Source organism: Lissotriton helveticus, chromosome 4_1 (genome assembly GCF_964261635.1).
Source record: "Lissotriton helveticus chromosome 4_1, aLisHel1.1, whole genome shotgun sequence".
NCBI lineage: Eukaryota > Metazoa > Chordata > Amphibia > Caudata > Salamandridae > Lissotriton > Lissotriton helveticus.
The window spans coordinates 69,511,537-69,526,108 of NC_136063.1; the positions used below are offsets into that span (position 1 = coordinate 69,511,537).

Consider the following 14,572-nt stretch of genomic DNA (forward strand, 5'->3'; position numbering starts at 1 on the left):
AGGTTGTCCACTATGGGCATGGTCCTAACTAAAAGGCGCCTAGATATACATTACGTAAGCCCCATGGCCCCGAAATACAAGGTACGGAAGAAGGACCCATAGGTCCGAACACCATATGAACAACATGAAAACTGCAAGGAGAGTAACAAATGAATGGAAGAGTTAGCAGACTAGGGAAGCAAAACTGATAGACCTTCCCACCCTCCAAATAACAGAGTGCTTTAATACATGGAGAAAATATACCCAACATATTTATATATATAAATGTATATACATGTAACCCCAATTTGAAATATGCAATTATGTGTACGCTCAACAAGTCTAGGAAGTGAAAAATGACATGCTTTACATAGCATATTCTATGTGTTGTACTGTTTCAATGTAAGTGTAACCAGTCACTTAAAAACAACATTTGTTGATGTATTAAAAAAAATACACCAAAGCAACACAACAAACACCATTACAACACACTACCCAATAGAATAAAACACAACTCAGCAACATACTATATTAAAACAAATCAACACAATAACACAACACCCCATGCCAACACAACACAACACAAAAATTGTGTGATGGAGAACAAACTGCAATAAGTGAATAGGGCTCCAGAAGTGATCATCAAATGGCCAAGGATGCGAACAAGGGGACAACAGCACACATTCTTGCAGTTCCACAAATGAAGGCAATGGGAAGGGGCTCGAACATCTCTAACCTTCTCAAAAAGCGGTGTCAACCGTGTCAGCAGTACTTCTACCCTTCTTTAAGGGCAGTCACCACATCAACTAGGTGTTGCCGGGGCTGGAGGAAGCTTGCAGGTCAGCAGCCGATCTGCCACCCCGCTCGGCCTTCACGCCATCTGATCATAGTTGATTTGAGGTGGTATTCAAATGGGGGCAGACTAAACATGCTTCACTACTACGTCTTAATTATAAAGTAGCATAATGAAGTCATTACTCTTACTTATAGGTGTACAGTCATATATTCTGATCTCCAAAACAACAGACACCCACAAAGTCCTGCTCACTGTGCAGTGCGACTCGACAAATTTGCTTTGCTCTCTATACTCTTGATGCAAAAGAAAACCAGGACACAAAAAATACATTTACATTTTCTTTTCATTTTGTTTTACATTTTGCTTACAAATATTCTTTGAGATCTTCATATAAAACCTGATAAGATTAGAAACAAAACAACACAGACATATAAACTGTACAAGGGGGCAGAAATCCACAGCCTTCACTTCTGGGAGAAGACTGCAGACCCTGCCATCGGCAGCAGGAAATAGGCGGCAGGGTTGGCTCCTCTATCAACGAGAATACCATCCCTTCTTCAAAAGTGAGCCGTCACTCGGTCAATATCTAATAAATCATCCAGGATCTGGAGAGAGAAAGAAAGCAAACTGGTGGTCAGATGGAAGAAGGAGAAGAGCCAACTGGTTGACCACCCGAAGAGTGATGGGTAAGCTCTTTTAGTGTTATTATAGCAAGTCTGAATACATTTTACTTTTCCTCTGGCTATGCCGGATTTGGACATAGGGTTACCTTTATGTGGTGGTGAAAAAGCTACAAACAGTTGTTTTGTTTTCCTGACAGGTGTTTGTGTCGATGGGAGGCTATAGCCGCTTTTCCGGATATTGGAAGGCTATATTATACAGTGCATATTGCCAGGATGAATCTGGGTTCCCTCTATCAAGAGTTATTCTGAAAACCTGAAGATGCGAATTCATTTTGCAAAAAAATGGTTGGCTTGGCTGTTCTATACCACTACTGTGTGAAGAGAATTTTGTGATCAAGTATATGAGGTACTTCAAATGTTACTTCTACCAAAGTTGAAGACAACTTGTTTTGTGTCTGAACAAGGACAGGCGACAATAAAAGAATTTTGCATGGACACTTAAGCTGGAAGAGTGTGTTTCTCTCAGTGCATAACCTAATGTGTGAAAAGGCAGTGACGAACCTTTCAAAGATCAGAAAAGTAACTACATGGTGTGGGACTGCCAGCACCATGCACACTAAGTCATCAGGGGACCCTTGCTGTGTTGTGTTTGGATGGTGCGAAACTCCATTGCTTGAGTTTGTGTGAGACCTGTGTTGTGTGGAGGGCCACACTATTGTTTGAGTTTGGGTGGGACTCTTTTGTTGTCTCTGGATGATAAGGCACACCTCTGCTTGAGTGGGACCCTTGCTGTGTTGAGTTTGAATTGTAGGGCACACCACTGCTTGAGTTTAGGTAGGACCTGTGTTCTGTCTGGATGGTGGGCACACTACTGCTTGAGTTTGGGTGGGACCCTTGTTGGTTATGGATGGTGGGCACACCATTGCTTGAGTTTAAGTGGGACCTGTGTTCTGTCTGGATGGTGGGCACACCATTGCTTGACTTTTGGTAGGAACCTTGTTGTGTATGGATGGTGAGGCACACCACTGCTTGAGTTTGGGTGGGACCCTTGTTGTGTTGGGTCTGATCAGGCACACCATTGCTCGAGTTTGGGTACGACCCTTGTTTTAGGATGGTGAGGCACATCGCTACTTGTGTTTGGGCGGGACTCTTGTTGTGTTGTGTCTGGATGGTGGGGCTTTGGAACAAGGCGTTTCACAATTTTGTTTAACTGGAAACTCAGCAGCTGGTGCTTATTAGCACTGAGTTGTCTAGTGTCAAACCCAGAAGACCTGAAGAGAGAAAGACCTATCAAGGCAAGCTTGGTGTTTTGTACTATGCGTGTCTGAAATACCTGTGGCTTTAACTAATACTTAATAAACACTGTAATGAAAACAATGTCTCAAAGTCCTCCATGTCCACTTGAATACAGACCTATGGAGAAACTGGACACAAGATAGAAAACTTAGAGTATAAATACAAAAGAAATGATTACAGTCTTATTATGATCTCTGAATGTGCTAGTGCCTTCTGTATTCAACATGATCATATTTGTACCCGATTGTTTGGCTTACCTGTAAATAAAAGCTCAAGTCTTCTTTGGAGCTACTACACTGCCTGGGCGTTTATAATGAGTGCTATATACAGTGTTGCAATGATTCTGAGTTACTAACCCCACAGCTCCCACAGTGAGGTTTGACTGTTCAACTTGACTACCACTTGAGTCAGGTGACTAGATGGAATCTTGTTTGTCCACTTGAAGCACTACAGAAATAATGGCCCGTTGACTGACCTAAGAAGAGAGTGCCCCATGTGGATACAGTGATCACACATCTTCATCAATCAGTATTTGCAGCCTTAGTTCCAGGGGAATTAGCTTGTAACCCCACAGAGGGCTGATTTTTTTTTTACCAAAGTCTAGCACATTTTAATGCCCAATACTATCCATCTCAAGATAGTTCTCTTCTGCACTACCTTGTCCCTCTTTGACTCAGAGAAACTCACAAAGATCTAATCGTCATTCCTGGTGCGATCTATATAAAAACTGAGGGCTCTCTTGGGATCTAAACGATGTAGCCTGTCCCCCCTCTTTTGAGGGGTGAGGAAAAAAAACACCAGAAGGGTGACAGCGAGTCCGACATGAAGGATTATGTTACTTACCTTGTAAGCATCTATTTGTTGCATGTAATGCTGTAGATTCACATGCTCTGCATACCCCTGCCATCTAGTGTTGGATTTGGAGTTGTGCAACTTGTTTTTCTTTGAAGAAGTCACAAGGTAGAGTGGCTCCCCTTCTTGGTGATACTGCACATGGGCATCAACTCCTTGTTCGTTTTCCCACAGGCAGGCGAGAAAAGGATTGCGAGTAAAGTGTCAGTATAAAGATGCCCATGCTAAAAGAATTTTGTAAAGTATAACTGCAATGGCTACAAGTGTCCGGGAAGGAGGGGCGCATGTGAATCTGCAGCACTACGTGCCACAAACAGATGCTTACAGGGTAAGTAACAATCCATTCTATGGCATGTGTGGCTGTATATACATACGCTCTGCATAGACTGGAAAGCAGTCCCTCCTAAGAAGCAGTAGCTAGCGTGTGAGAGGTGCAGAAGTTTGAAAAAGTGTATGTAGCACTGCCTGACCTAAATTGGCTTGTTGGTGTGTTAACACATCTACACCATAGTGTTTAGTAAATGTATGTGGTGTAGGCCATGTTGCTACTTTACAAATTTCCGCTATGGGGATATTTCCTAAAAATGCCATTGTTGCCCCCTTCTTACGAGTAGCGTGCTCTGGATGTGATGGGTAAAGCTCTTTTAGCGTTATTGTCGGAAGTCTGAATGCATTTTACTATCCCTCTGGCTATGCCGGATTTGGATATAGGGTTACCTTTATGTGGTGGTGAAAAAGCTACAAACAGTTGTTTTGTTTTCCTGACAGGTGTTTGTGTCGATGGGAGGTTATAGCCACTTTTCCTGATATTGAAAGGCTATATTGTACAGTGCATATTGCCAGGATGAATCTGGGTTCCCTCTACCAAGAGTTATTCTGAAGACCTGAAGATGCGAATTCATTTAGCAAAAAATGGTTGGCTTGGCTGTTCTATACCACTACTGTGTGAAGAGAATTTTGTGATCAAGTATATGAGGTACTTCAAATGTTACTTCTACCAAAGTTGAAGACAACTTGTTTCGTGTCTGAACAAGGACGGACGATAATAAAAGAATTTTGCATGGACACTTAAAATGGAAGAGTGTGTTTTTCTCAGTGCATAACCTAATGTGTGACTAGTCCCTGAAAGGAAAACGGGGATCTGGGAACTAGCGCCGGGCATTTCTCAAATTTCCTCTGCTGTCGATATACATACATATATACAGGTATATATTGTTATTGCGCTGCACGTTTCAGATTCCTTAAAGGCCTCTCTTCCTTGATCCAGGATGCTTGGTATGTACTGGGTTCTACTTTGGAAAGGTAATAGTGTTTTTAAGAGGAAACATGCCTGATTTTTTTATTTCTTCCAGTTGCACCCCATGTTTGTCTGCGGCTCTCTTCATTAACTGACTGCACATTCCACATGCTGTCCAGAGGCAATGGTCTCAACGGTTACGTGTCTATCCCTTCTTTTGGGGAATCATTTTTGATGTCCTGCCACTGAGTCTCCATATATTCAGGGTCCTCTGTTTCCTGGGACATGCCCAGGGTTTCTAGATCCCCCTCTTCAAAGAATAATTCTTGTTTCCTCCTCTTCTTCCTGTGGCTCTGGTGCTACTAGGAGCTCTGGCTCCTCTGTGTCGTGGTTCAATGGAGTTTTTTCTGTTAAAGTTTTCGGCGCAATTCAAAATTCTTGAAGAGATGCGTTAAACTTCTTTTGTATTATCACAGCCATTTCGGCCTTGAGATGTCACTTCTGCTCCATTTCAGCAACTCGCTCTTCAACGTCTAGAGTAGGGTTAGATTTCCTCTTCGACCTAGAGACTTCCTTCATCGGGTTATCACTCCACCCTTTTTTCTGTACCTCTCGACAGCGATTGTCTTTAGACGTCAACATCGCCAAACTTCGATCGTCTTTCGACATAGTAATCTTTTCAGATATCCACCAGCCTGTGGTGTCCTTGCTGTGGTACCAAAGGGGTTCTTTCAGCCTCTGCTTGCCTTCCGTCTGCGAGACTTTCGACACAAGTTTGTTGTATGAGACTCTCCCCCAGTATGTTTTTTTCTATGGTACCTGGGAACATTTTTCTTTGTGTCTTCGTTGCTCCTTCTCGACACTGATGACCCTCATTTCGGCGTCTGAGCTTCACCTTCGGTTATTTCTGCAAGGTTAACCTACCACAAAACCCAGGTCTCACAACGAATTAGTTTCTTTCTACCCCTGCATGGTGTAGCATGCTTGCCTCCGTTTTTCTCTTGTCTTCTTAGTCTTGAGCTTGAGTCTGTGCAGTCGTCACAGTTATTGCTCTTGTAGTCTAGCGGAAGGTAAAGGTTGCACACTTGATGGCTGTCCTTTTGTGTAAATTCATGATGGCATTCAGGCAGAATTGGAAGGGTGTTGTCTCCATATCACGCAGAACAGGGTCCACCCTCCCTGGACATTCTCCGGTTCCCCCTCACGTGTACATTTGATTCATTCTTATGCAGTACCTTGTTCCTGTACTTTGTTGATGAACTTTTGTTCAGATGCCTTCTTTTAGCAAATTTGAGAGCCTTCAGCAATGCTTCCTGATCCAACGGCAAAAAAAGCATCTGAAGATGGTGACTACGCGTGGGAGCTTCTGGGGAGGGCGTATGACATCCGGAAAGGCTGTATTAGGCACCAAATGGTGGGACAGTCTATGCCCAACAACACACAAAAAAAGAAAAGAAATATTAATACAGTGGAGAATTCTGGATAGCTTTCGGACCCAACCACTAGATGTGGAATAATGCACATCTATGCACATGAAAAGATTCAAGCTGGAAAATGGTATCTATGTGAAGGGAGGCGATGCATGGAGTGGCGCCGGAACCGAAGTCGGTGACGAACCCAAAGCAGGTTAGAGAGGCACAGACAGCAGAGAGGACAAACACTCTGGCAGGACCCCAACTAGAGCCCTCTGTTGCTCCTTGTGCCCAAAGGTGCACCAAGGGAATTGGAAGCATGCCAAATATGCACGGAATGGTGCCCCTAAAAGCTTCGATCAGCTGCAACAGCACAGGAAGACCCAGAAGTTTGGGTTGCATCAGGACCAGAGTCTGAATCAGCTTGTCACAAGTTTGGGCATGTCAAGGTCCAACATCAACACCCTTGTGCCCCCTCTGGAGTCTGAGAATGGCTGGACATTTTGTGCTTCTGCTTTGAATTTGCCAAAGACTTCTACGAAGATCTGCTGTGGGAACAAATTCAGGGGTGGAAAAGGCACCTTACTTTCTACTTTGACCAGTCATGGCACAAAGACTTCTGATGTTTGGTGCCTTGAGGTCCCGTATGGTCTTGTCACAGGCCCTAGAGCCATGTTCGGATTTCAAGCACTACAGGTATACCTCGACGGGATCTGTCACTGACCTTTGTTTTTGTCAGTCCCTACAAGGTTTAATCCCTGTTGTTTTGGGAGGTGACCTATTTCATTCCACACACTGGCAAAAATAAAACTTTGAGTAAAAAAACTGGTTAAAAACTAGAGGAATACAGCTCCGGATCTGCGTCTGAAGGCACGGAAAGAAAGAACAGACATAAATGAACCTGGGTGATGCGTATATGCAGCCCCTTTCGTCACTTCCAGAGCAGAACGGCAGAGGTGCTGAGCTGAACTACTCCACCTACCGACACGCAGGAGTACTGCGTTCAAGTTTCTGGATCCAGATGTTCGCAAATTCAGAGATAATGCCCAAAATGGAGATGCATTTTCTAAGATGAAAGCAAGGTGTAAGAAGAGTACTATTCCAATGTTGTGGACTTTAGCTATGGGGGTAGTAGGGAACATCACCATAAGAAGAGGGCATGGGGTGGTTCTTCAGTCTCCTGCCCAGGCAACAGAGTCAGTTTTACTGACTGCAGGGACCATATGCTACTTGTTTCACTTCAATTTGGAGTTCACATAACCAGGAAAGACATTCTTTCACTGTGCTATCTTCCCACACATACACTGCTGTGCAGTCACTGAAAAGTGAGGCAAAAATAACACTACTGAAGTTAGCACATCATCACGTTTGCACTTCTTTCTTTTGATGGAAGGGGAAAGGGCTAGTTATCCGAACTCCCATGTCCAAACTCTGTTCGCACAACAACATTTGATGTCTCTTGGATGTCCTTTACATGGTCACATCCTCTCCATCTGTGACAAGTGAGCCTCAGGGGTCCACAACACAAATAAACAGACAGTTGCAATGTTACTGCTTTGTGATTCTGGAAGAATTTTCACTGCTCTGGCCAGAACATATTTAATCTCTCAAGCTGACCACTACCTACTGCCACCGCCCCCCACACTCCCCACCAAGAACCAAACAGTCCAGTTCAAAGTGCAGTGGTACACCTAAAAAAGGGATAAATAAGCCCTGCTTGTACAACCCAAAAGGCAGTTATATAACACCAATGCAATATGAGGTTAAACAGTGTCACCTTTCCTACCTCAGATTAGGAAAGCCCATCAAGGTGAGTGAGCTCTGTTTGAGCAGGACATTGTACAACAAAACCAGTTGCTGAATCAAATTTCAACAGGTTCATTAATCCTTCCATAACATTAACTCAAACCCACCTCTTCTGTCCAGCCCTGACTTAACCCATTGACTAAGCTCTCAATTCTCCGCTTCCCTTGGCCTCAAGTGCATTTGTCCCCGTTCCAGCTGAAGATTAATTCTAGAACTACTAGTCAACTGAATGCATTATACTGCCAATGTGGGATTCTGCGTTTTCTGTGCAGGACTCACAATGTCGGGGGTAGTTCCAATTTTCTTGGCAAGCTCGGTGCGCTCCATCGTGCTCAAATACAGGTATCGGTTTAGGAGTTCACCATCCAAAATATTACGCACTGCGTTCTGCAGAATGCGTCGGTCCATGTGAAGCATTCTGGAAAAGACACAGACATACTACTGTTACATTGAAATAGACACAGAAGGGCTGCATTTACACTGAAATAGACCGCAAGAGACTGCCAGTAGATTAAAAAGCACAGAAAGACACCCTTCACATTGGAAAAGATACACAAAAACTGCCTTTAAAATGAAATACACACAGAAGAACTGTATTTACATTGATACAATGTTCCTCATCCTCATCTGTGCCCAACATTTCCTCGCAATCCCTTAACTTCCCCACTCAATCTTTACCCAAAACTTACTTGCACTGCTTATGTTTTCTACTCTTCTTCCTGGATGTATCCCTTGCAAATGCTTGCTACCTGGACTGCTTGCCTGTTTTTTCTGTGCATCCTTCTCTGCTCTTGCCTGCTGTCGGGTCTTGGTATACCTTCACTGTTCTTGCCTTTTTCGCCTCCATGTATCTCTTGCTTGCTGTTGTGACTGTAACTTTCCCTATTTTTGCCTCTCTGTATCCTTCCCTTTTTTGCCTTCAATTATCTCTGTAGCTTTCCCTGCTCTTTCTGCCTAGATCTCTTAGCCAGCTCCTCTCTCACTACATATTAAAAATGTCATTAGACTTGAGTCCCATCCTGTAGGAAGCAGGCTCTGTATATACTAAACCTAAGTGAGGTATAGTGTACACAGAGTCCAGAGGAATGTAGCCAGAGGTAAATATAGATAGCACCTTACTCTCTATTTGTGGTAGTGTGGGCGAGCAGTAAGGCTTTATCAGAGGGTAGTGTTAATCTTTTGTTTTACACACTCAATCCGCAAATAACTAACACACTCAAAGACTGAACTCTGTCCAATTTTGTTTGTATAAAAAAAATATTTTAGTTATTTTATTATTCTAGAACCAAGCAAGCCTGACACATGTAAGTAATTTATACTTTGCAGTAATAATACAGTTTGAATTGCAGTCCTATATATACTTTGGTTTGATTACAGTAGAATCACTGGTAATGCAATGCTTTGAAATATAGTACATATACTTTGTATTGGCTTTTCAATAGGATGTCATGTACATTACTTTTCTTACACAGTGTAGTATATCTGGATACTGCACTGGTAAACTTCTTGTAAACAGGTAAGTAAAAGTGTTTTGGTTAGTTGGTTACAGTTTTAGAGACTTTTATAGCTGTTCCAACTCCAGATGTAGAACTTTTTCATAGAAAAACAGTAAATGTTATCCTATGGGAGGAAATAGTGTTATCGGTTAACAGGTAAGTACTTTGTTGTGGGATTTGTGTTTCTGGTGTTAGACTCAGGCGTACCCCAGGGTCAAGGATGCAGCCTTGTTACACCCTCAGCGGCACTAGGGTGGCCGGGTGCGGAGGCCCAATGTAATCCAATGGGGGACAGGAGGCCTCCGGTTGGTGGCTGCTTACAAAAAGGCGACAAGGTTGTGGGAGCAAAGCTCCTGGACTTAAGCTCAGGGCAAATGGGGGTTCAAGATAGCACCAAAGGTACACTCTCAGAGGCACTAGGGCGGCCGGGTTCAGGGTGCTGGTTTGTTGTCGGGTGCCCTGTTACTTTCAATGGGAAGTCTCCTGTTTGCAGACACGCTGCAGGCTCGGGACGAAGGTCTTCTGGGTAAGACCTTCACTTGGAGAGGTAAGTTGGGATGCTGGGGGTTGGTTAGACACTGTCGATTGAGGCTGCTGGCTGCAGGACACACTGGAGTTTCACTTCTGCAGGTGCGAGGTGGGGACAGGGCAGTAGGGCTGGGGCCAAGACAGTGGGAGTCCGCCTCTTCTTAGCTTCGGCACGACTGTTCGGTCCTCCTCCTTCTTTTCTTCTTGTAGTTTCTGGTCTGAGGAGGCAAGGTTCAGGGGCGCCCCTAAATACTAGATTTAGGTGTGTTACAGGTAAGTAAAAGATTGGGACCAATGGGTCTCTTCCTTGGGGTGGGTACACCCCCTATTATGCCACCCTCAATTGGGAGGGGGGCATATGCCTCACTCTGGTTGGCTGGGTCCCCCCATCTGCAAGATGGCAGGGACTGAGAGTTGTGCTTCACATCGCCTCCCCCAAGTGAGGTGTGGGGTTGTCAGACTTCCCTTCCTCACTTGGTTTTCATGACGGTTCTCCCGCCCAAAGCAGGGATCAGAACCGGTGGTGACCAGTTGCTGGAAGCAGCAAAAGGCCTGGGGAAGCTCACAAAGGTGGCAAGCATTTGAAGCTTCCACTCCGTGGACATCGCCCATCGTGGTGGAGGAGGCTTTGTACCTCATCCCAGGATGTGCATTGTTTCAGGCCCCAGAGAGAAGCAGGCTCTTGACCCAGGGGTCCGGAAACATGTCTGGTGGTGGCAACTGGGGAGCAGGAACTCAGCCTGGACACTAGTGTTAGATCATTTTTTAGGGGGCATCTCTAAGATGCCCTCTGTTTGCATTTTTCATTAAATCCCACACTGGCATCAGTAGGAGTTTAATGTGCTGAGAAGTTTGATACCAAACTTCTCAGTTTTCAATAAGTCATTATGGTGCTCTGGAGTTTGTAATGACAGACTCCCAGCACCATATACTCTAAATAGCATTACTGCACTTACAATGTCTAAGAATTGGCTTAGACACTGTAGGGGTACAGGGCTCATGCACCTGTATCCTCACCACTGGTATAGTGCACCCCGCTGGAGGGGTGGCTGATCTATGCCAGGGAAGTGGTTTGTAGGCATGGCACACAAGGATGTGTTCCATGTCGACTCTTCACTTTGTTCTGCACCAAAACACGCAGCCTCTCACTCCTCCTTGAAACATGCAATCTAGACGCATGGTTAGCAGGTTACCATTCACAATAGACCGATGATCTCCAGCACTTCTCCTGGACACCCGCCGTCTAGTAGCACGGTTAGCAGGTTACTGTAAGTTTGATGTTCTTTACCTGAATGCTCTAGGATTCAGCCCAGCGTGATGTGGTAACATGGTAGTCAAGGCATTCTGTAACATGAGCAGTCGTCGGTACGTCTTCTCCTGCATGGGTAGGAGCAGCCCCACACCTCCATCCAGAGTAGCTGTGAACAAAGATTGAAGTAAGGCATACTGGAGACATCACACTAGGCCAGCACAACGGGCTGCCACAGGACTGCTCTGGATAGACAGAGGACTAGAGAGAACAAGAGGTACAGAGCAAACAAATTGATGAAAGGTGGCAAGAGACACCGTTTTACAATGGCGGACTAGTGAATAAAAGCTGTACATAAAAACTGGACATTTTAATGTATTAAAGAGGTTTACAGTAATGGAGAAAATGGCAAAGCTTTAAAGACGATAGGATACACACTAAGCACCCAATCTATATAGATAGAAATGGCACGAAACGCAGTCATGAGAAGAAGACTTTACAGTGATGAAGAAGCCAACAAAGCGCTTCACGCACGAGGACAAGAGGGCCTAAGTCTGCATGTGGGGATACGTGAGGAAAGCAATATAAAAGTGGAGAAGACAGGCAGATCTTAGCAAGCATGGAGAACACAAGGTAGAACTATCGGAGTGGGAAAAACCAGCAAGAGCTTCAAAGATAGAGAAAAACAACAGTGGGGTTTGCGGAGGTGGACAAGCAAGGCAACGCTGCACATAAGAGACATTGATTTTTAGAAAAGTGAAAGAGGCAAGCTGAGCTTTCCTTACATGGAAATACAGCGACAGCATTTGTGATGTGTGGAAGAGATGTAGTGGCTGGTGAGAGTAGAGAAGAAAAGCACAGCTTCACTGTGAACATGAAGCAGAGCACCATGAAAGTGGAGAAGAGAAGCATAGTTTTACAGATTTGAGAATTAGGCAACCCCTCACGAAAGATAGAGCTAAGTGGGGAGATTAACAAAATCAGAGAAAAGAGGAGGAGCTTCACAAAACTGGATGAGAGGCAGACGTTTCAGAAGCTGACAAGACCAGCACAAAACAATCAAATCAAAGTCCTCTGCACACCTTTGTAAAGATGTGCCACCCCTGCCCTTGCAATTTCTGGACAGGATAGTGTCTTACCCCTGTAAGCTTGCCAACACGCTGGTGTACGTACCAGATGACACAAGGTGGCAGAAGTTTAAGAAGTAATCGAACCAGTGATGTGGAACAGCAAATCTGATGGGCAGTTGTAGCCAGGGCATCAGAAACAAACATGTCACAGCAAAGATATCAAATTAATCTATACTGAAAAGCTCCTCCCCTCAGCCACCTGATCAACCTTCAGAGTCTCATAACCTGTCCTCGCCTCTCCAGTCTCTACCCCTGGATGTAGAAACACGTACAGACCAAATGATTACCACCCAGAAGCAAGAATGGACCTCCAGAAACTATAGCCATTACCCAATAGCAAAGAGGCAGAAATGCTGTACACAAAACATTGCCAGGCTGCACCTCCATCACAACAAGCTGGCCCGAGTTACACCAAAAGACCTACAGAACATCCACTATCTGTAGTAATAAGAGTTCTCACTCGTTAAACTACTCACAGGTCCATAATGGGCTACAGGGAGGGATGATCTTCATTAACTACCCCCCTACTCCCTGATGCAAAGAAGACAGGTACCAATACTCCCAAACTTCCAACAGCAGCCTTGGTGACAAAGGGTCACGGAGTTTGACAGACCTCAGAGAATCCGATACCAGGAAATACTTCCCACACCCAGATGTACAACAGGAAAAGACTTACCGAACCACGTTATTTGCTTGTTCTCCCAGACAATAGACTTTTTGCTGGGCCCCTCTAAGGCTCCCCGACAAGGTGTTCTCCAGAAGGCGTTGACGTGTGAACCAATATGGAAATCCACTCTTCTCAAGAGACGCAGCCCTCCAAAACTCTCCTTGGCTGGAAAGCAAACAATCTGCATTACAGACCAGGTACTTGGACATTTCAAACATAGCAATAGATGCAGGGTTTAAAAACGAGACAGCCTTTGCTACAAATTCCTCTGTGGCACCGGATTCTCAAGAGGTGAATCATTGACTACAACAGAGGATAACTTTCAAGCAAAGTGGCTGTGATGTCACTGGTCTCTCAAGCGTGCGGATGGAAAGTAGTCTCATGGAATAATGAGGAGTTTGGTGAAATCTGATAAAGTCTCCAAAAAACACAGTGATCCAGCTGTATTTACACTACAGCACTGTATCTACAAAAACCAAGCAGATCATAGAAACTTCTGGGACCGACATATGAGCCCAAAAACTAGAACAGTCGGTTACTGCTATGCACAAGATTTCTGAGAAAACTGGCACTATGGCCAATGTTATTGCTCAGGGTTTTTTTCGGGTTGCAGGATCTTTGGTGAACTAAAGTCAAAGATCTTTAGCAAAAGAATTTCTTCTGCAGGAGAGTCTAAAATGTAGACAAGGAATACAGATGTCTGGACTCTGGGACCAACTGTTCTCTTGGATCAATTAGTGTGAAGGCCAAAATAAACAAGATAAACCATTAAAATCTAGTAACACAAAATCCGAAATAACAAGGACGCTGCCCAGTGAAGTCAGTTATGATGAGTACTGGGCTCCAACGCAGCCCTGCATCTGCTCCTGTTTCAAAGGTAGATGACAACAACTCATGACACATGGGATGGGTGAGTTTCTCTAAAGCAGGGTAACCTTACTCTGGACATAAGGAATCTGCTGGTGACCTCCTCCACCAATGGAACAATTAATTGAAGATCTGCTGAAGTCAATGGTAACTGAGTCAGGTCACTGGTTTATGGTTAAAAGCACAGTCCACAGTCAAATGGAATCCTGGGCCCAGTCGAGGACCCAGCTAGTCCCTATGCTCTTGAATAGGACTAATTGAAATAGAGGCTAGCTTCCACTAGTCAATGCCCAAGGGTGCCTTCTTTAGGAGCCTGCATTTTACTTCACTGTCAAAGTATCCACCATTATCACAGTAAATCAAGGAGGCAACTGCATTATCACTGACTCAAGGAGGCAACTGCAGTTCAAAGCATCCTGGAGCCTTAAAGGAACAGCAGTCTATTTCCTCAGGTTTGCAATGCAAGCCCATCAGGTAGCTACTTTGTTTCTGGCTCTTTACATTTCTGATACTGTAATGACGTGAAAAAGCCTATTTCAAGTACACATGAGCCTACATTCCAGAGAGATTTTGCCATGGATAGGTTTCTAAAGGGTGCTGCTCATCATATGGACAATGGCACAGTTCGTACATT

At 44.4% G+C, this 14,572-nt stretch overlaps 1 protein-coding gene across 2 annotated transcripts in view; it reads right to left on the bottom strand.

Annotated features, from left to right (window-relative positions):
* Positions 1-1,100: 1,100 nt before the first annotated feature.
* The window catches only part of CPSF1 (cleavage and polyadenylation specific factor 1), a 235,407-nt gene continuing 221,935 nt past the window's right edge, over positions 1,101-14,572 (bottom strand). For both annotated transcript variants that reach the window (XM_078686442.1, XM_078686443.1), the window contains exons 35-38: positions 13,081-13,236; positions 11,314-11,443; positions 8,281-8,419; positions 1,101-1,380 (exon numbers count right to left, since the gene is read on the bottom strand). In XM_078686442.1, coding sequence (XP_078542568.1) covers positions 1,333-1,380; positions 8,281-8,419; positions 11,314-11,443; positions 13,081-13,236 — 473 coding nt within the window. In that variant the 3' untranslated portion in view covers positions 1,101-1,332. The remainder of the gene's footprint in view (positions 1,381-8,280; positions 8,420-11,313; positions 11,444-13,080; positions 13,237-14,572) is intronic.